Source organism: Daucus carota, chromosome 3 (assembly GCF_001625215.2).
Source record: "Daucus carota subsp. sativus chromosome 3, DH1 v3.0, whole genome shotgun sequence".
Taxonomy (NCBI): Eukaryota; Viridiplantae; Streptophyta; class Magnoliopsida; order Apiales; family Apiaceae; genus Daucus; species Daucus carota.
Window position 1 is genome coordinate 22,045,378 of NC_030383.2, and position 22,575 is coordinate 22,067,952.

General features: G+C 40.7%; 2 protein-coding genes and 1 non-coding gene across 3 annotated transcripts; 2 read left to right on the plus strand and 1 right to left on the minus strand.

Moving 5' to 3' along the window:
- Positions 1-1,700: 1,700 nt before the first annotated feature.
- Positions 1,701-2,803, minus strand: LOC108203393 (uncharacterized). The gene is made up of 2 exons (XM_017372307.1): positions 1,994-2,803; positions 1,701-1,856 (listed from the first exon to the last, which is right to left on the minus strand). The coding sequence occupies exons 1-2, from the start codon at positions 2,801-2,803 to the stop codon at positions 1,701-1,703; spliced, it is 966 nt and encodes a 321-aa protein (XP_017227796.1).
- A 10,372-nt stretch (positions 2,804-13,175) lies between these two features.
- Positions 13,176-13,282, plus strand: LOC135151896 (small nucleolar RNA R71). The gene has a single exon (XR_010290803.1). It is a non-coding gene; the product is annotated as a small nucleolar RNA R71 (small nucleolar RNA).
- Positions 13,283-16,226: 2,944 nt separating this feature from the next.
- On the plus strand, positions 16,227-19,529 carry LOC108203390 (uncharacterized). Its single transcript, XM_064089873.1, has 3 exons — positions 16,227-16,499; positions 16,590-17,815; positions 19,085-19,529. Exons 1-3 carry the CDS (start codon positions 16,227-16,229, stop codon positions 19,527-19,529), a joined length of 1,944 nt encoding a protein of 647 aa, XP_063945943.1.
- Positions 19,530-22,575: the final 3,046 nt, after the last annotated feature.

The window sequence follows — 22,575 nt, forward strand, 5'->3', positions numbered from 1 at the left end:
AAGGAATATTGACAACTGGTATATGTGACTTTGTCACAGTACTGACATCAGTAAATGCATCAGGCAATCTATTTGCGACATCTTGTAGGTGGATAATCTTTTGAACTTCAAGTTCACATTGATTTGTGCGAGGATCATAATGAGACATGGATACTGCATTCCACAAAATTTCTTGATTTTATTTTTCGAATTTTGTCTTCTCTCCCCCTAATGCAGGAAAAACTGTCTCATCGAATTGACAATCGGCAAATCTTGCATTGAATAAATCACCAGTCATGGGCTCCAAATATTTAATAATCGAGGGAGAATCAAATCCAATATATACCCCTAATCTTCTCTGGGGTCCCATTTTTGTTCGTTGGGGAGGAGATATCAGAACATAAACTGCGCACCCAAAAATTTGCATGTGAGAGATTTTTGGTTCTTTACCATTTACCAGTTGCACTGGGGAATATTTATGATAAGAAGTTGGTCTTAACTGAACTAAAGAAGCCGCATGTAAAATCGCATGCCCCCATGCAGAATTTGGTAAACTTGTTCTCATAAGTAATGGTCTCGCAATTAGTTGTAGCCTTTTAATGAAAGACTCAGCTAGACCATTTTGAGTGTGTATGTGGGCAACAGAATGTTCCACTTCAATCCCAATTGACATACAATAATCATTAAAAGATTGGGATATAAATTCTCCTGCATTGTCCAATCTTATTTTCTTTATATTATAATCAGGAAATTGTGCTCTTAATCGAATTATTTGAGCAAGGAGTTGTGCAAAAGCAACATTACGAGTGGACAATAAACTAACATGCGACCATCATGTTGATGCATCAATGAGTACCATAAAATATTAAAATGGCCCACTGGATGGAGTAATAGGTCCACATATATCTCCTTGAATTCGCTCTAAAAATTTTGGGCATTCGATTGCAATTTTCACAGGAAATGGTTTTATCTTTGGACAATGGAACAATTATATCTTTGAGTGGATGTCCAGTTGAATTTTCAATAATTCTCCTCATCATTGTTGAACCCGGATGCCCTAAACGATCATGCCATATAATAAAATTTGCCGGGTCAACAGACCGTTTATTAATAGTCACGTGTGACTGAACTGGATGTATGAAAGTATAATATAATCCAGAATTATATGATGGGAGTTTTTCTATCACATGTTTCCTCCCTGAGACTATAGTCGTGATACATAAATATCCAGTATCACGTTTATTTGTTGTCTCAATATGATAGCCAGGCGTATATCTTAAAAACTCAAAAGATTTCTTTTTGATCGGGTGGAGAATAGTGCATTTTCAATAAATAAACATGTACCATTAGGTAGCACTAGATTTGCTCTTCTGGAGCCTTCAATTATAGCTGATGCACCCGATATTGTATTTACATTAGCTTTGGCTAATGTTAGATTTAAAAAATATTTTTGATTTTTGAAAATTGTATGGGTGGTTGCACTATCTGCCAAACAAAAAGATTCCTCATCTTTTATAACACATGATGATAGGCTGCCGGCCATATTTCTTTACGAATAAAATAAAATAAAATTAGAAGCAGAGGTAGAACATCTCAAGGACTTCATTAACGAAAAGAAAATTACATAACCAACTGATAAGGATGATTATCATTGTTCAAAAGTTAAAACTGACAATCTAAATAAATAAAGAAAAAGTTCAACAAGGAATGTAAGGCCTTGTTTAATTATTCTTGGGCTCATCACCATCAAATTTAGGCATATTCACATCAACATCTTCAAAGAAATCACCGACTTCCATGTGAGTAAAAGCCGAAGGATCAACTTGATCATCACTTCCAAGATGTTCTTCAAGAGGAGCGATCCCCAAGGGATCATTCTGTTCGGTGAAATTAGTTTCAACATTTTTCAAAGATGCTTGATATAGGTCAGCAAAGTGTGCTTGGAGGTACGACATGTACTTCTCCAATGACCATTCATTCCACAACGACTACAAGTACTTTCACCCCTTCTAACCATCCTACTTCCCTCGGGTTGCCCCTCATTTGTTGTTCGTTTTTGGTAGTACTGCTTTCTTTTAAAGTTGGGGGGATTTTGTTGATTACGGCCTCTACCACACCCAAAACCATGACCACGTGCACGTCCACGCGCACGTCCACGTCCATATCCATGCCCACGTCCACGTCCAAATGATTTATTATCTCTATATTCATTATTAGTCACCGCATTCACCTCAGGGAATGGTGTTGAGCCAGTTGGACGTACTTGATGATTTTTCAGCAAAAGTTCATTATTTTGTTCAGCAAGAAGCAAGACAGAAATCAGCTCAGAGTATTTCGTGAATCCACGTTCACGATATTGTTGCTGCAAGAGCATATTATTGGCATGAAAAGTGGAATATGTTTTTTCCAACATATCTTTATCGGTGATATTCTCCCCACATAATTTCAATTGAGATGTAATTTTAAACATGGCAGAGTTATACTCGCTCACAGTTTTATAATCTTGCAATCGCAAGTGTAGCCAATCATAGCGAGCTTTAGGAAGTATCACCGTTTTTTGGTGGTCATATCTTTCTTTGAGATCCTTCCAAAGAGTTGATGGATCTTTAATAGTCAGATATTCAGTTTTCAATCCTTCATCAAGGTGATGATGGAGAAATATCATAGCCTTTGCCTTATCTTGCTCGGAGGCCTTATTTCCCTCTTTTATTGTGTTACCAAGGCCCATAGCACTTAGATGGATTTCCGCATCCAAGATCCATGTCAAATAATTTTTTCCGGTGACATCAAGTGCGTTGAACTCCAATTTTGTAAGATTCGACATAATCACTAAAAATAAAAGAAACACAAATTCTAATCAACATTAATATTGACACACATAAATATAACATAATATTATAATTTTTTTATGACAAGATAGCAAATAATAAGTGAAAGAAAATAAGTTATCACTTTATCATTAATTAAGGATGTAAGGTCACTAACAATAAATATACAAGATATGACTTGAAAGGCATATGTTTAGCCTATTTGTATTTAAAGAGGTACAACTCAACTCAGATAAGAAAGCTCAGTAAATAGCAAGTCACCGGAATCCGTACGAAGAACGTCAAATGATTTCTCGGAATTTTATGTCAGAAGAATTCCAGGATGCTGCTGCACACCACTGAAAGAAGTTCATTAATATGTTCAAGCCTCAGTGCACAAATAATCTTTTGTGGCACGTCCAGGAATTTAGAAGGTATAAAGTTTCTATACTTTATTTATTCAGATGATTCCAATTTATGAAGTTGAACTTACAAGACGAAGACTCGACGAACAAGCCACAGCTTAATTGTTTTAAATGACGAAGAATATTTTATTTAGCTAGATACAGATGAACCAGACAGTACATTTGTGTGTCAGCTACTCGGATTAAATATTCTACATCAAACAAAGGTGGTAGTTCAATCGACTGACAATTCAAGATGAAGATATTAAAGTTTCAAAGAAGACAGAAGCTCTGCTAAAGAAGGAAAGTGATTAAATATTAAATAGATTATATATATTCACTTCTAATATAATTATATTAGTTTTATATTTTATTTAGTAAATTAATTCACTCTCGAATTAATTTATCTAATGAATATATTCAACTAGTTTAATTAAGTGGATTATATTCTATTTATTATTTAGTAAACAAATCACTTTAAAGCACTACAATATTAGTTAGACAAACAATTGCTTTGTCTAGCTCCTTTAAAGATACTCCAAGACATTTAAATGCTTTGTCCGACCTTATTTCTCATCACATGCCAAGACAAAGCACATGTACTTTGGAAAAGCAAGCCAAAAATACTCCAAGACAAAGACAAGCCTTGTCTTTCTACATGCACCCATCGAATGGAGCAAAGACATGCCATGCCTTGTTTCTCTTTGTCTTACCTTGCTTTCTTTTGTCTTTCCCTTCTTTACTTTATCATGACAAGTACTAAAGTTGTCATGCTTAGCTTTTAGTTGTCTTACCTTGTCTTGTATTGTTGTGACAAAGCTACTAGTTTGTCCTAGCTTGCCATACTTTGTCATGTCTTTCTTTAATTGTCTAAGCCTTAGTTGTCTTAGTGGTTCAAATGGTTTTGCCTATAAATATGGCCACCATTCTTCATTTCTAAGTGTTCATTCACTTTGACAAACACAAGCACTTGTAAAAGCTTTCAAGTTTTGCTAAAACTTGCTATTGTTATATCCACAGTTTTACTGTGCTTTGTTACCGGTTGTTTTAATCACTAATCTACAATATACCATGTCGAATTTATTCTACGAACATTAGTGGACATTAAAACTGAACCCATTTAATTATATAACGACTTCAAACATTGTTATATTAATTAATTAAAATCTGATTAAAAAATTATATTCCAATCAGATTTACTTCCGCGATTATTTTGTGACGATTGTATTCAACCCCCCCTTCTACAATCGCTTCCGGACCTAACAATTGGCATCGAAGCGGTTATACGAATATACCGTGTTAGATCCTATACACACTCTGAAACGTCCAAATAATATTTTATTCGAATTAATTTTATTCTAAAAATTAATTTTAATTTAATATTATTTTTCTTTCAAGTTCTATATCTCATCCAAACACTATACACTTTCAAATCTTCAAAATGAGTACACAAAAGATTAGTAGCATTAAAATCCCACCATTCAACAAAGAACACTTTGGCTTATGGAAGAGACACATGTTATTATTCCTTCGAACTGCCAATATAAAATATATTGGGATATTGAACAAATGTGTTACTACTCCGACAAATGTCATATTATCACACGAAGTAGATGGTGTGGTAATTCCTCATAAAACTGTTCCAAAAGAACTCTCTGAGTATACTGATGAAGAAAATGAGCTAATGAATTTAGATGATGCTATTCAACTAATCTTGGTTGAATCTCTAGACCATGTCATGTACAATGCCGTTGTGAACTGTACAAATGCAAAGCAAATCTGGGACACACTAGAGATCATAAACGAAGGCTCAGAAGAAGTTAGGGAAAACAAGAAAGAAATACTGATGGCTCAGTATGAACAGTTTGGTTCAGATCCCGGAGATGGGATTTCAGAAGTGTTTATCAGATATAATAATTTGATCAATAATTTGAATCTGAATGGGAAATACTATGACAACAAAGAAATGAATCTGAAGTTTCTCTTAACACTTCCTGAACATGTGGAACACAGAATCACTGCAATCAGGGAAAGCAGAGATCTACATGAGATATCTCTGGAGAAACTCTACGGGGTTTTAAGAACTTATGAACTTGAACAATTTCAGACTAAGCAGAGATATGGCTGGGGTAAAACACTTGGGAACTCGAGAGCTTTAATTGTTGAAACACCTCAACTGGAAGAAAAGAAGTGATATGGGTCTGAAATTGGCCCTAAAAATTGTTGGGTTATTTTGAGCCCGGGTCTGATTAGAGGCCTGAGTATAAAGGCCCGGATTCTGGGTTTAACACCCAAAATTTGTAACTAGCAGATTGAGGTTATGAAAAGCCCGTTGGGCATCCACGTTTGGGAAACGTGGGCTGCCCAATCTCAAGGCTCGAGCCCCCAGCCCGGCCAGGACCCAGAATTCGAATCCTAATCCTACTAGGAGTCTGACTGATGAGTCCAGGACTCCGAGAGTCCTACAAGAACTCTGAATTTCGTGGATAACTATCTAGAGTCCTAGATAACCTCCAGTAGCTCAAGATAAGGATCAGGGATCAGTCTTATCCTATCTTTGACCCAAATACCTATTTCTAGTAGGACTCTAACACCAGGGATCCTATTTCTAATCAAACTCTAACCCTGAGACATCTATATAAAGGGCTCAACCCCCCCCCCCAAAATAGAACTACATTTTTTAACTTGATTCTTCACCCCGCTGAAGATACATAGGCACCTCGTGAGGACCCGTCTGAGTTCCGACTCGCGAGATCAGTCAAAAAGCACGAAGCTCACCCCTCGATTTTTAATCCATAACATTTGGCGTCGTATGTGGGAAAAAGACAACAACCATGGTGTCCACCAGATTACGCTCAGAAATTCATGCTCCTTCAAACGGAGACAACACTGCAACCCAGAATCCACCCTCTTCTCAGGTCACCGCTGGAACCTCGAATCCTGTCACCACCACACCACCAGTCACGTTGACCCTTGCTAGCAGTGGCACAACCACCGCTGCTCAAACCTCGATTCCTATGATTTTTGGCACGCTGCCCCCTATGACTAATGTTGTGGCCACAGCCACTGATTTTGGGACTCATTACTCAACCGTTGTGACGACCACAAGAGGACCAACAGATGAGTATGTTGTTTATACGGACGACTCCTCTGAAGATTCAGAGAGGGACTATGATATTCTCCCACGAAGAAGGAGAGATGGAAATCAGAGCCGAGGCTCCGAGCACATCACTAGGCAGAACAACCCCGAGTCCCATCGACCCACGGACCAGGAGTACGAAGCCAGGATTCGAGCTTATGAACAGGAGATATCTCAGTTGAAAAGAGACAGGGCGGCACACCAGACCAGGCAGCCACCGCCCGAACCTCAGCAACAGACTGAAATAAAATTCACTTGTTGGCTGCAGGTGATCCAGATTACCCGATCCCCCCATTCACCGAGGAGATCATCGCAGCAAGGATTTCTCGGAAGTTCAAGTTGCCCACAATTAAGGCGTATGATGGAATGGGTGACCCCGCGAATCATGTACGAACCTTCATGAATGCATTGCTGTTGCAACCAGTCACGGAGGCCATTAAGTGTCGAGCCTTTCCCCAAACCTTGAGTGGGATGACACAACACTGGTATAGTCGACTACCCCCTAACTCTATATCCTCATTTGGAGATTTGAGCCGAGCTTTCATAGGCCAGTTTATTGGGAGTAAGACCCACGCTAAGAGTTCAGCCTCGCTGATGAACCTACACCAAGGCAACAACGAATCCCTCAGAGACTATATGAATAGGTTCACTAAGGAGGCGCTCTCAAGGTCCCGGATTTAGACCAGAAAGTAGCAATGATTGCCCTATAGCAAGGAACCACGGATGATAATTTCCGCCGATCACTAGCCAAGAGGGCCCCTGAAAACCTGAATGAGCTCCAGGAGAGGGCCGGGAAGTATATCAAGGCTGAGGAAAGCCTAAAGAAATCCCAGAATAACCAGGGACCGACCTGGAACCCAAAGAAACGTGGAAACGACACCGAGTACAACACGGATAGTAAGTATTCAAAGACAGGGGATAGTGATAAGTCCCCGACCAAAAAGAGAGCAGGACCGAGGTTCACTGAGTATGCAAGGCTGAATGCCCCTAGGAGTCAGATCCTGATGGAAATTGAGAAAGACGGAAGTGTTCGATGGCCGAAGCCTATTAGGACTAACCCCGAAAAGAGAAACAAGTTGTACTGCAGGTTTCATAAGGATAGTGGACATAAGACCGATGATTGTCGGCAGTTGAAGGATGAGATTAAGTTTTTGATCCAGAAAGGCAAGTTGTCCAGGTATACTAGAGATACAGATAGGAATCCCCGTGACAATGATAATCGTGGAAAAGACAACGATGATAGGGATAAGAGAAATCAGCCTAGAGGGCCTGTGATCAATGTAATCTCTGGAGGACCGACCGCAGCAGGCCTATCTAGTAACTCACGAAAAGCTTATGCTCGTGAAGTGATGTGCATTGTTAGAGAGCCCCCGAAGAGGGCAAAAATTGAGTTTGCTCTAGCATTCGACAATTTAGATCTTGACAGAGTTAAATTTCCCCATGATGATCCTTTGGTAATCACCCCGGTGATTGGAAACTCTTCTGTAAAAAGGGTACTCGTTGACAGTGGAGCCTCAGTAGATATCTTATTTCATGATTCATATGAGAAGATGGGATATTCTGATTCACAATTGACACCTTCAGATATGCCTATATATGGTTTTAATAACGTGGAGATAAAAGATTGAAGGTATGATCCAACTACCCGTGGCAATGGGCACCGAGCCTAAACAGGCCACATGTATGTTGAATTCTTGGTCGTCAAGGCTGCATCAACCTACAATGCTACCTTTGGGAGGACAGCGATACATGCTTTTAAAGCAATCCCATCCACCTACCACTTGAAGATCAAATTCCCTACCAAGAACGGAGTGGGAGAAGAAATAGGAGATCAAAAAATGGCTAGAAGTTGTTATGTGGGGGCTCTGAAATCTGGAGGGACCGGGGGGTAGGTTCTCCCAATTGAGGACCTAGATGTCCGAGAAGTCTGTTCGCAAAAATCTACACGCAAGCGCACGTGATCACAAGTAATATATTAAGTTCGATCCCACAGAGACTGGTGAATTAAGAATACGCACCTATGCAACAATGTATGAGTAATTTTCACTGCTAAGACAATTAACAAGGATGTGTTCTTTTATACTAATAACTAAATTTACTAATCAAAATCAGAATAGGAAAACACATGGGATTCTAACTTCATTATCGAATTCATCTAGAATTGAAATTACTGATTAACATGTGACTGTTGATCCTAATCAGACAACACGAAAGTAATACATGCCAACTCTCGTTGCACACATATCATACCAATCAAAATCCATAATTAAGACAGAAATCTCATGGACACCAACAAAGCTCAGACCCTATATCTCTATAGCGGTAGTGTAAGCAGAGAGGTTTAAAAGCAAGTCGTCTATCGTGATTACACAGGGTGATAAAAATAGTTCAAGTCTACCACAAATTATGTTTCATTCACATAATCCTCTGTTTACATGGCATAGTTCTAAATTCAATCATCCACTCTCGCTTCAGAAAGAATTAACAAACAACTTAGAAGTTAGCTACGCTCCTAAGCAGAATAAGCACGGCGCATGCAAAGAAATCAACGTACGTCACAAAATCAAGCAATTAATATTCTTTACTAGACTACATCGATAAATCCATTAGAATCCCATGAAGGCGGTTAGTTCATAATCGAACTAATCGACATCATGGGTTCTAATGAAAACATGATAAATAAAAGACGAGAATTAAACATAAAACAATTGCTTGAATTAATAAATAAGAGCACAACGTTACAGAATTGATGTTCACGATCTCGTTCGAAACTGTCACTTCCTCGCGAAGAACGATCCAATACAATACTGATAATGTGCTTGATTACAAGAGAAAAAACTGATAAAACTATATTACGATATTCTACGATACAAGTGAGGCTAGGGTTTTTACACATGAGAAATTAGATACATTGACCAAGTCAACCGGGTCTTGACCGCTGCTAAAATCCATCAGAAAAGCTCCAAAAATCGGCCCGGAACAACTCTGCTGAGCGCGGCCGCGCTAAACTAGCGCAGGCGCGCTAGTGGGACAGTAGCTAGCGCGGGCGCGCTAAGATCTAGCGCGGGCGCGCTACTGTCTGCCACTGGCAGCCCGTTTCTTCGTTTTTTAGCTCGTTCTCGCGTGCATGCCCTTCCTCGCTCTAGTACCACTTCCGTAGGTGATCACGGTTGCATTTAGCACATGCAACAAGCCCTTTAAACCCCTAGACAGCTCTAGTGGACGAGTGTGTTCTCGTGAGGGTTTATAGAAGATGTACCCACAAAATCCCAAGTCGTGATGAATCCACAATTCTCTATTCTTGCAATTAATGCACCAAAAACAACCTAAAATGAGAGAAAATCACTTCATCACCTCAAATCGTGACCTGCACAGAAAAACACTAAAAACACATCAAAAGACACTAAACACTTAAGTACAACCAACCAATTTAAGTAGAAATGAAGGCCTATAAGTGTGTATAAATACCACTTATCACACCCCCAAACTTAAACTGATGCTTGTCCTCAAGCGTCAACGACACTATACAATAATACAATGCAATGCATGAATGCAACTACGTGATGAATGAGTGAACTATGAAGTAATTGCCTTGCCAATTATAATACCTCAGATTGTGCTAATGTACTCGAATTTCACTTCTCTCGCTACTAAGTCAAATACTCTTCTATTTACAAGTGTGGAGTGCCAGTGTGTGCAAGCATGCTCTTTTATTGAGAAAAGATAAAAACTACTACTCCCACAGAATCCCAATCAAGAATCGTAAAAGTTTAAAACTAACACCCCGTCACTCAAGTCCAACTAAAAGCCAAGGTCCCAAAGAATGTCCACACCCTTCTATTTTATTCACTATATTTTTTTTTCTTTTTATTGGTGATTAATTGCTCGGTCTAAGGTCAGAGCGCTTCGCAGTGTAAATGCGTTACGAACACCACAAGACTTCACACACCAATTATTCACTTTATTCTAGTGGTTTATTTAACCGTGCAATGGTTGAGATCCCTAAAGATTTATCCACTAGTACCCATGTAGCGAGCGTTGGGTCAACAATCCCAAACCACGAAGGGCTTTAGGTTGTTAGGCACAAAGTCCCCTCAGACTTAATTACTCGAGTACTAATGAGCCCAACCTAGTTAATTTTACCACTTATTTTTCTAGTGAATTTTATTTACTACTATTTCTTTTTTTTTTTTTAAAGAAAGGTATATCTACTCCTCAGTTCCCCCAAACTTAAGATTTACAGACCTAAGCTGAAGGGTGCTCAATTCAATCCTAGAATTCAAGGAATTTCGTCTAAATCCTATCTCAAGAACATATGTGAATTACAATTTCCAACACAAGCAATTTCCAAGTATTAACCTAGCATTGCAATTGAAACTACTAATCAAGAACTACGCACATAACTCATCATAGGCAATTAACTTGGCTTATACTTCATAATTCATGCAAATGCTCGTGATACTAACTACAACAATTACTACTAAACATGTAAAATAAAAAAATTGAGAAAAATAGAAAAAAAACGTGAGAAATAATCAAAACAAAATAAAAAAACGTGAACTACATGAACTAACTAACACATGCAATAATAAACAAAATTACAATAACATGCTCTTCCTTAGATTACCACCCCCAAACTTAAAATTTTCAATGTCCCCATTGAAAGCGGTAAAAAGGATCGAATGTACCTAGAAGTCGGGAGGATCACCCTCCTCGGGTGGAGGATCAGGCGGTTGAGACACCATGCCATCTCCAAACACTGGCCAATCAACCTCAACACCAATGGCTCGAAAAGCACTCCCAAGAGCCTGAGTCAAATTCTCTGCAAAACGGCGGTGAATGTCATGCATGTCATCTATGCGCCGTGACAACCTTCTAAACTGCACCTCACTTAAGAGATCCGGTGGTAGTTTGAGTTCGAGATTAGGAGCTTCTTCAATAGATGGTTTAAGATGCTCCTGAAAATTTTTAAACTCTACTAATCCACGAGACTCGAATGGCATATCGAACCTCCTTTTCCATGGGGATGCATTCAAGAACTGAAGTTTCTCTGCTTCCTCTTCATCTCCGAATTCAGCTTCACATGTTAGAACCTTTTCCAAGATGTCAGTTTTCAGCCTCTGGTCAATTTTTGAATGAGCTGCAGCTTCTATTGGCTCCATCTTAAAGCATTCTTCTTCGTCAGTTGGAAATTTCATTGCGTTGAACACTTTAAAAGTGACACTCTGATCTTGAACTCTCATTGTAAGCTCTCCTTTTTGCACATCGATCAAAGTTTGGCCTTTAGCTAAGAATGGCCTTCCCAAGATAATGGGAATCTTCTCATCCTCCTCGAAGTCTAGAATGACAAAATCAGCAGGGAAGATGAGCTTATCCACCTTAACCAAGACATCTTCCACTATACCTCTCGGGTATGTGATGGACCGATCAGCCAGTTGTAAGTACATGGTTGTAGGTTTTGGCTCCGGCAAACCAAGTTTCTTGAAGACAGATAATGGCATCAGATTAATGCTAGCTCCCAAGTCACATAAACACTTGTCGAATGACAATGGTCCAATGGTACACGGTATTGTGAAACTCCCCGGATCCTTGAGTTTCGGAGGTAATTTCTGCTGCAGCACAGCACTACACTCCTCGGTCAAAGCCACAGTCTCCAATTCCTCAAGTTTGAGTTTCCGAGATAGAATACCTTTCATGAATTTAGCATAACTCGGCATTTGTTCTAGAGCCTCCGCAAAAGGTATGTTGATTTGTAATTTCTTGAAAACCTCTAGAAATTTAGCGAATTGCTTGTCGAGCTTATGCTTTTGTAGTCTCTTCGGAAAAGGGGGAGGTGGATATACTTGCTTGACCCCAATATCAGCTTTGGGACTAGACTTCTCGGCTGATTCCTTGCTTGCTTCCTTGTTGATTTCATTCTTGTCAGTGTCAACAACAGTTTTTCCACTACCAGACTTAGATGAGAGCACGGGTGTTTCAACCTGTTGATCACTCTCATCCTTGTTATGCTCTGTTGCTGACTCTTTCTCCTTCATAACCCTTCCGGACCTCAAGGTGATAGCCTGTACCTGTTCCTTCACCTCTTTCCTACCTGGAGTGGCCTCGGTATCACTAGGAAGTGTTCCTTGTGGTCTGTTAATCAACGCGTTAGCAATCTGCCCAATATGGTTCTCCAAAGTCTTGATTGACACCGCTTGGCTTTTAAACATTAACCTCAATTCTTTAAATTCAGATCTTTCATTGGAAGACTGTCCAGCCACCCCTTGATTTTGTTGCTGGAATCCGGATGGATGAAATTGCTGCTTCGGTGCAAACTGTTGTTGAAAACCAGAAGGATTGAAAGGTCTAGCTCCTTGCTGCTGAAATTGATGTTGCGGGTGTGGCATGAAGTTCTGATTGTTGCTCCAGCCAAAAGTTGGATGATTCTGATTAATCGGGTGATAAGTAGCCTGAGCTGGCTGCGGAGATCTCTGAAAATAGCTCACAAACTGAGCGGATTCACTAGATATAGCACACTGATCAGAAGAATGTGCACCCGCACAAAGCTCGCAAGCAATAGGCGGTGGCTGAACTCCCAAGTTAGCTAAGGAATCCACCTTCATAGTAAGAGCCTTAAGTTGAGCAATCAAGGCTGTAGTAGCATCAACATCTAGAATTCTTGTTGCCTTGCCCTGATGAAAACGCTGAGTAGGATTCTGATATTCGTTCGCAGCCATCATCTCGATCAACTCATAAGCCTCATCATAGTTCTTAGCCCATAGAGCTCCACCTGATGCTGCATCGAGCATTGGCCTCGATTGAGGTCCCAAGCCATTATAGAAGCAATTAATCACCATCCAATCAGGCATCCCATGATGTGGGCACTTTCGAAGCATCTCCTTGTAGCGTTCCCACGCTTCACATAAAGTTTCACCAGATAGCTGAGAGAATTGAGTGATAGCATTCCTAATTGCAGCTGTTTTGGCCATAGGGAAGAACTTAATAAGAAATTTTTGAGCCAGATCCTCCCATGTCGTAATAGATCCTGCAGGAAGAGAATGCAACCATCCCTTAGCTTTATCTTTCAGAGAAAATGGGAACAGCCTCAATTTGATGGCATCTTCAGTAACACCATCGAACTTGAAAGTGTCGCAGATTTCAATGAAATCCCGAATATGCATATTAGGATCCTCAGTCGGAGAACCCCCAAACTGCAGTGAGTTTTGTACCATCTGAATAGTGCTCGGTTTGATCTCGAAAGTGGTGGCCTGAATTGCTGGCCTGACAATGCTCGACTGAATATCATCGATCTTTGGCATAGAGAAATCCTTCAATGCCTTACTGTCTGGTTGTGCTTCAGGTTCTGTCATTGTTTCAGAATCAGAAGAAGAAGATGAATCAATTGCTTCCTTACAAGCTTTAGAACGTGTTAGCATAAACGCGACCCAAGTACCTGAAATAAAGAAAAGAAGAAAAGTGAGAAAAGAATAGAATCCTAGTCAGTGAATTTTAATGCACACTGATGACAAGTACATAAACTAATTAATTAACACCGAGTCCCCGACAGCGGCGCCAAAAACTTGTTCGCAAAAATCTACACGCAAGCGCACGTGATCACAAGTAATATATTAAGTTCGATCCCACAGAGACTGGTGAATTAAGAATACGCACCTATGCAACAATGTATGAGTAATTTTCACTGCTAAGACAATTAACAAGGATGTGTTCTTTTATACTAATAACTAAATTTACTAATCAAAATCAGAATAGTAAAACACATGGGATTCTAACTTCATTATCGAATTCATCTAGAATTGAAATTACTGATTAACATGTGACTGTTGATCCTAATCAGACAACACGAAAGTAATACATGCCAACTCTCGTTGCACACATATCATACCAATCAAAATCAACAATTAAGACAGAAATCTCATGGACACCAACAAAGCTCAGACCCTATATCTCTATAGCGGTAGTGTAAGCAGAGAGGTTTAAAAGCAAGTCGTCTATCGTGATTACACAGGGTGATAAAAATAGTTCAAGTCTACCACAAATTATGTTTCATTCACATAATCCTCTGTTTACATGGCATAGTACTAAATTCAATCATCCACTCTCGCTTCAGAAAGAATTAACAAACAACTTAGAAGTTAGCTACGCTCCTAAGCAGAATAAGCACGGCGCATGCAAAAAAATCAACGTACGTCACAAAATCAAGCAATTAATATTCTTTACTAGACTACATCGATAAATCCATTAGAATCCCATGAAGGCGGTTAGTTCATAATCGAACTAATCGACATCATGGGTTCTAATGAAAACATGATAAATAAAAGACGAGAATTAAACATAAAACAATTGCTTGAATTAATAAATAAGAACACAACGTTACAGAATTGATGTTCACGATCTCGCTCGAAACTGTCACTTCCTCGCGAAGAACGATCCAATACAATACTGATAATGTGCTTGATTACAAGAGAAAAAACTGATAAAACTATATTACGATATTCTGCGATACAAGTGAGGCTAGGGTTTTTACACATGAGAAATTAGATACATTGACCAAGTCAACCGGGCCTTGACCGCTGCTAAAATCCATCAGAAAAGCTCCAAAAATCGGCCCGGAACAACTCTGCTGGGCGCGGCCGCGCTAAACTAGCGCAGGCGCGCTAGTGGGACAGTAGCTAGCGCGGGCGCGCTAAGATCTAGCGCGGGCGCGCTACTGTCTGCCACTGGCAGCCCGTTTCTTCGTTTTTTAGCTCGTTCTCGCGTGCATGCCCTTCCTCGCTCTAGTACCACTTCCGTAGGTGATCACGGTTGCATTTAGCACATGCAACAAGCCCTTTAAACCCCTAGACAGCTCTAGTGGACGAGTGTGTTCTCGTGAGGGTTTGTAGAAGATGTACCCACAAAATCCCAAGTCGTGACGAATCCACAATTCTCTATTCTTGCAATTAATGCACCAAAAACAACCTAAAATGAGAGAAAATCACTTCATCACCTCAACTCGTGACCTCCACAGAAAAACACTAAAAACACATCAAAAGACACTAAACACTTAAGTACAACCAACCAATTTAAGTATAAATGAAGGCCTATAAGTGATTATAAATACCACTTATCAAAGTCCCATATCCCTATATCTGGATGAGCCCGAGAAGGTGACCTATGTAGGGGCGTAGCTCCCCGAGGATATGAAATCCGAATTTGTGAAATGCTTGAGGAACAACCAGGATGTGTTTGCTTGGACCGCTGCTGATATGCCATGGATTGATCCCCTCTTTATGACACACACGCTTAATGTGAACCCAGATAGAAAACCCGTAAAACAAAAGAAGAGAAGTTTTGCCCCTGAGAGGCAAGAAGCCATAAAACAGGAGGTCGATAAGCTTTTGGAAGCAGGTTTTGTAGAGGAAATTCATTCCCAGAATGGCTAGCCAGCCCAGTCATGGTCAAGAAAGCTAATGGAAAGTGGAGGATGTGTGTAGACTTCACAGATTTGAATGATGCTTGTCCTAAGGATTGTTTTCCTCTCCCAAGAATAGATACTCTGATCGATGCTACAGCTGGGCACGAGATGTTGAGCTTTATGGATGGCTTTAGTGGATACAACCAGATCCGAATGAATAAGGACGACATTCCTAAGGTATCATTCATCACTGATTTTGGTATCTTTCGTTATTTGGTTATGGCGTTTGGTTTAAAGAATGCAGGAGCCACATATCAACGCCTAGCAAATAAGATGTTCAAACATCTGATTCGAAAAACCGTGGAGGTCTATGTTGATGATATGCTAGTGAAGAACTTGAACAAAGTTGATCACCTTGAGCACCTGAGAGAGGCTTTTGAAGTCCCGAGGACACAAAATGTGGGATTGAGGCCAACCCCGACAAGATAAAGGCCATCCTTGATATGGAACCGCCTAAGTCTATAAAGGATGTTCAAAAGTTAACAGGAAGAATCGCGGCACTAGGGAGTTTCATCTCGAAGTCAGGGGATAAGTGCTTGCCCTTCTTTAAGGCTTTGAAGAAAGTTAAAGATTTTGAATGGACAAGTGAGAGCCAAGAGGCCTTTGAGCAGTTGAAGAAGTATATGGCAGAGCCACCACTCTTATCAAAGCCTGTAGATGGAGAAACATTATATGTCTACTTGGCTGTGTCTGAGAAAGCACTGAGTGCGGTCTTGGTTTGTGAATATCGAAAAATCCAGAAACCCGTCTACTATGTTAGTAAGATTTTGCATGGAGCAGAGCTCAACTAATCTGTGATTGAGAAGTTTGCCTTAGCCATATTTATAGCTTCAAGAAAGCTGAGGCCTTACTTCCAGGCTCACAAAATTGAAGTCTTGACAGAACAACCCCTTAGGAACATAATGCATAGCCCGAAGGCTAGTGGAAGATTAATCAAATGGGCAGTAGAGCTCGGGGAATTCGAAATTCGATACAAACCATGGGTGGCAATCAAGGCTCAAGCTCTAGCTGACTTCCTCGTTGAATGCACCATTGACCACAAGGAAGTCGAGGGGCAGGAGAGTAAGGTAGAGGAACCCAAAGAAGAGGAGAAACCTAAAGAGTATTGGTTACTATTTTTTGACGGAGCTTCAAAAACAAAAAATAGTGGCGCAGGGCTGGTGCTCCGAAGCCCGGATGGGTTCACGGTCGTGTACGCTATCAAGTTAGACTTTCCAACTACCAACAACGAAGCTGAGTATGAGGCCCTTATAGCTGGATTGGGATTGGCGAGAACCCTAAGGGTTAAAAACCTGAAAGTCTATGGGGACTCAAGGCTTGTGGTGTCACAGGTTAATGGAGAATTTGAGGCACGAGAAGAAACAATGCTGAGATACTTGAGGATTGTTAAAGCTCAGATGACACAATTTGAAGAATGTTTGGTAGAACATATACCCAAGGAAGAGAATGCAAAGTCTGATGCCTTATCCCAGTTTGCATCCTCGGAAAATGAGGTGTGCTCGGGAAGTGTTTACTATCAGGTTTTGAAAACCCTAAGTATCAATGCCAAGCTGGTAGCCCCAATTCACACAGAGGCCACATGGATTGATGAAATCAAATCGTATCTTGAAACTGGACACCTACCACCTGATGCTGGGGAAGCACGAAAACTACAGGTAAGAGCTTTAAAGTATGCACTGATTGAGGGGATTCTCTATAAGAAGTCTTTTGTTATACCATATTTGAAGTGTTTAAGGCTAGATGAGGCCCGGGAAGCCCTGAAAGAGGTTCATGAAGGAATTTGTGGCCAGCACCTAGGTGGGAGAGCCCTGGCTCACAAAGTTACTCGCCTTGGGTTGTTTTGGCCAAATATGCTGAAGGATGCGAAGGATTATGTTAAGAGATGCGATCGATGTCAGAGATTTGCACCTGTTGTGCACCAGCCCCCAGAGATGTTGACATCCATTAACTCCCCGATTCCCTTTGCTATGTGGGGGATGGATATCCTAGGGCCGTTTCCACTCGCCAGTGCTCAAAGGATGTTTTTGTTAGGGTTATACTGAAATATTCATTTGAAGTATATAACAATTATTTGAGTATCTTGAATGCATGTTTTCACATTGTCTGTATATTATATATTGTATACAATCTAGTATCAAATGGGATAGCAGAAGATTAGATTGTCGAGTTCCTTATATAATATAATAAAGGTTCACAGTCGAGGTGGTGTTAGACAAACCACTGGAACGGCTGAAGTATTATTTGGAAATAGTTTATCTTGACTATTGAATAATACTTGTATACTTTGTGTATATTGAACGGGATCAAAATAGTAGAATAATTGTTTCTTTAATTCTGACAATAAAGAACTAAGATTCTATGATGTTATTAATGCTTAAGTTCTTAATCCGGATATAGTGATTGACACTTGTATTTAATGCACATGTCTTGACTCATAAATTAAGTAATTTATTTTAAATTATGAATTTATGTATTGGGCAATGACATTATATACAGAGTGGGATATAGACTATAGAAGGAAACCGTGTCCGAAAAATATATTCGGGTGATGATGTCCTCTTGAAAGCTCATAAAGATAATTATGCTTTAGTCCTGCAGGCAAATTTGTTCTTGCATAATTATAAGGTTGAGTGGATGATCAAGGATAAAAGATATTGATTAAATTAATTGTCAGAAATTAATTTAATTAATGGGCATGCGATATCTTAAACATAGGGAATTTATAAGCAATTAATATGGGAGCCGAACTAAATAATTGATTTACGGAATTAGGAAAGGTAGTGCAAATATTAATTCTTTAGTGGATTGAATTAATATTTAATGACATTGGGCCTGGCCCGGAATGTCATTGGAAGGCCTGACCTAATGGTCCATGATCCCTACTGTAGCCTATATATATTCTCGTTCTCCTAAAGCTAAAAAAAAACACCAAAAAAAAACGAATTCATCCTAGAGTTTGAGAGAGGCAGACGTTTTTCTCAAGGAGACAGCTAGGGTTTTGGGTTTTCGGAACTTTAAGGAGAGGCACACCTTGGGAGATCGAAGGCCACACTTCGTCCAAGGAGAATCAGGGAATACAGTAGAAGATGTGGATTTGAATCGCTTGCGCCGTAGCGATTAAGGTTAATATTCTGTTCGAACTTTTAATTAGTATCATAAAACGCTGGGCCAAGTTCCGATTGTTCCTACAGTTTTTGATAGTGGCTATTGACTACTTTACCAAGTGGATTGAGGCTAAACCCCTGGCCAAAATAACCACGAAGCAAGTTGCTCAGTTCTTCTGAGAAAACATCATATGCAGGTATGGCATACCTCGAGTCTTGGTTACTGACAATGGAGCCCAGTTCAACAGTACAGAGTTTGTAGGATACTGTAACGACTATAGCATTGAGCTACGATTCACTTCGGTTGCCCACCCTCAAGCCAATGGGCAAGCTGAAGTAGCCAATAGGATAATCCTTGATGGACTAAAGAAAAGAGTCGAGAAAGAGCATGGGTCTTGGGCTGAAGAGATTCTCCCTATACTATGGGCATATCGAACAACTTGCAAGGTCTCCACCGGAGCAACCCCGTTGCAGTTAGTTTACGGAACTGAAGCCGTGGTGTCACTTGAGATAACTCATACCTCCCCCAGGGTCCAGCAGTATGAGCCCGAAGCCAATGAGGAAGGAATGAGAGTCGCACTCGACATGATCGATGAGGTCCGAGATGAGGCTAACGCCAGGATCGTTGAGAGCCAAAAATGAGCTTCCTATTACTATAATCTCCGAGTCAAGGAGCGATTCTTCAGAAAAGGGGATTTAGTCCTAAGGAAAGCTGAGGCCTCAGGAGTTGGTCCCAAGGGAAAGGTGGCCCCAAACTGGGAAGGTCCGTATCAGGTGAAGGATGTTATTGGTCGCGGCTTGTACAAGCTTAAGACCCTAGATGGAGTTGAGTTTCCAAGGAGTTGGCATGCCACCAACTTGAAGATTTATTATATTTGATTATCTTAGTAAGTAGATGACCATTGAATAAGGTCTGATAGACCATTGCCAGTTAGTTTATAACTTAGTTTATTTTAGTTGTTTATCTCTTCTACTATAGTTTCAATAAAATTTCTTATGGATTGCTCCATATCTCATGTTTTTAATGTTTTCCTTGAGTTTTTGTTTGCCTACCGTGAACGGATCAACCCAGAACATGAATTTAACCACAAATAAGTTACGATTAACATTGATTGAGTTAAAATTACAAGCTAAGGCTTGATAAGTCCGATACTACGAGTTAAGGTTTAATAAGTCCAATACTACAAGTTAAGGCTAGATAAGTCTAAATAAGTATACCACGCAGGGTCCTTAATAAATTCTACTCATCAGACTCGGAATCAGCCTCCGAGCTATCTGTAGAATCAGACTCCCCAACCGGATGCCTTTCAATAACATCCAAAGGTTCGACTTCCTCTTCAACGGGACTAGGGGAGTCAAGAACAATCCTCATGGGACAGAGATAATCCCATTTAGGGTTGAACATGTCCGAATGATCCTCATGAATGCTCTTAATAGCATCGTTCCACCCGATACTGTAATCCTCTGGAAAGGTGATCTCATTGTGCTTCTCCATCAGCTTCTTGAACTCATCAGAGTCCATATAGTCGTCATTGATAGCATTCTTTCCCTTTCGAGCCTCGACTAGCTCGCTTCGAGCTTCCACCAGTTCCGATTGAGTCTTAGCCACGATCTCGTCTTCCATATCCTTGATTCGAAGGGCCTCCATGCCTTCTTCCAAGGATTCCTTAGCCTTCTTGTGGCTCTCAGCTTGTTTTTTCCAAGCTTTAGCCTGATTAAGGGCAGCTTGGAATTGAGCATTGGCCTGAGACAAGTAAACAAACAGGTTAAGGAAGACTCGAAAAACCTGAACAGTAAGTGTGTAAAGATACTCACACTAGCAAGGGCCTGAGAGCCAAGGCCATCAATCCCCTCGATCTCCAACTGTAGCACCACATCAAGGTAGTCGGCAGGGGTAATAGAGTGAAGGGACCAGTCAGAGGCATGAACAGTCGATCCCAGCACCGAATCAGTTCTTCGAAAACCCCAAGCCGGTTTAAAGGCTTGAGACTTGGAAGCCTGAGGCTGACTGGATGATCCACCCTCCGCCGAATGAGGTTGAAGGAAGGCGGGCAACTCCCGAGGGACCCGAGGGTCCTTAGCCAACCTAGGCCGCTTCATCTGCCCCGTCTCCTCTTGGAGGGGCGCATTCTGCTCATTGATTTGTGTGGCATGAAACAAGAAATAAGTTAAGTCATGAATAATGGGGTAGACCCGAGAAAAGTCCTAGGTGTAAAATAAGGTTTATACCTTCATCACTAACCCTTGAAAGACCAAGCTTTCTAAGATTGAACTCATCAAGGAGATCCCAGCATTTGGATTGGCCATTGTCTTTGACCAATTCAGCATAGGCTGCCTTCTCGACATCCGATAGGTGGATGGAGTCGACACTCCCATCAACGACCTTACAAAACTTGGATCTGAATAGAATTCCCCAATCTCCCCCTTCCCAGTGTAGCTTGAAGAACTCTTTCTTCCAACGAGGTTTGTTATCCGGAATGGAGGAATGGTTGAAAATATGAGGCTGGTCAGGCCGATGACTAATAAGAACCCAACCCGTAGAACCCGTCGGGTAGTTCTTGAATTGGAAAATCTTACGAAACAATGGGACAGACATGGAAAGGCCTTTTAATAGGCACTGAACCATGAAATAATGGATCATACGCCAAGCATTGGGCGTCAATTGGCAAGGATTGAGTCCCACATCAGCTAAGAGCTTAGGGATGAAGGGATGCAGGGGAAACCTAAGTCCAGCTAGTAGAGCATGCTTGTATATAAACAAGTGCTGAGGATCCCAATGACAGGTCCTATCCCCGGGTTCGGCACGGACCAGGGAATAAGCCTTGGGAAAGTTAAGCAATCTATGATAGACCTTAGCCAACGAAGGCGAACAATCGGCAGCATAGCCATAAGAACCTAGCTCGGCTAGGGAGGGGTATTCATCCCACATAATATTGATTAAATCAAGTAAAGATGAACAAGAAGAGTTTATAATTATAGGAGTACCTCTCTTGGACGTGGAGGAGGTGCCCTTGGCCTTGGAAATCTTGGCCAAGCGTGATGCTTCCCGATCAGCCATTTGAGCTCGAAAGAACCTTGGTGGTGAAAGCTTGAGGCTCAAGAGAATTCTAGAGAGATGTTGTAAACTTGTAGAGTGAGAAGTGAGAAGTGAGAAATGAGGATGCTCACTTATTTATAGGATGGCCAACAGGTCATCTAACAGGTCAACAGGCCAAGTGACCTGCTATTACAGGTCAACTAGCCCAAGCCCAAGAAAAAGCCCATAATCTAGAAGGTTTTAGAAGGATCTAGATTTTCCTAGAGCCTAAAAATAAATGAAAATACAATATTTATACATGTTTACATGTATAAAATATGTATAAAACACAATAAAACCCTAATCAAGGGATTAGCCTAGAAAAGGCCCCTAAAACCTTGATTAAGGCCTAATCTTATCTCATACCATTAACAAGTCATAATCAAGCATGATTACACTTAATGGTTGCATAATCCATGTTTAAACTATGTATAGTCCCAAAACGCTCGAGAGCGCCCGAGAAGCGCCCTATGAGCGCCCCAGGAGCGCCAAGAGCGCCCGAGGTGCGCCTGCGGACCTCACCAGCATCGACCTGGGCACCCAAAACGCCCTAAATCGACCTGGGTGAGGTCGACAATTGACTTGGGTGCTAAAAGACACCCAACGCTCGAG

Bases quoted from the DNA above. Each gene is read 5' to 3' on its own strand.
- LOC108203390 (XM_064089873.1), top strand. From the start codon at position 16,227: ATGGAACCGCCTAAGTCTATAAAGGATGTTCAAAAGTTAACAGGAAGA. The intron at 16,500-16,589 runs GTTTGTGAATAT...GTGATTGAGAAG, and splicing joins AAGCACTGAGTGCGGTCTTG to TTTGCCTTAGCCATATTTAT. The intron at 17,816-19,084 runs GTTATACTGAAA...CATCATATGCAG, and splicing joins CAAAGGATGTTTTTGTTAGG to GTATGGCATACCTCGAGTCT.
- LOC108203393 (XM_017372307.1), bottom strand. From the start codon at position 2,803: ATGTCGAATCTTACAAAATTGGAGTTCAACGCACTTGATGTCACCGGA. The intron at 1,857-1,993 runs GTTAGAAGGGGT...TTCACCGAACAG, and splicing joins AACCCGAGGGAAGTAGGATG to AATGATCCCTTGGGGATCGC.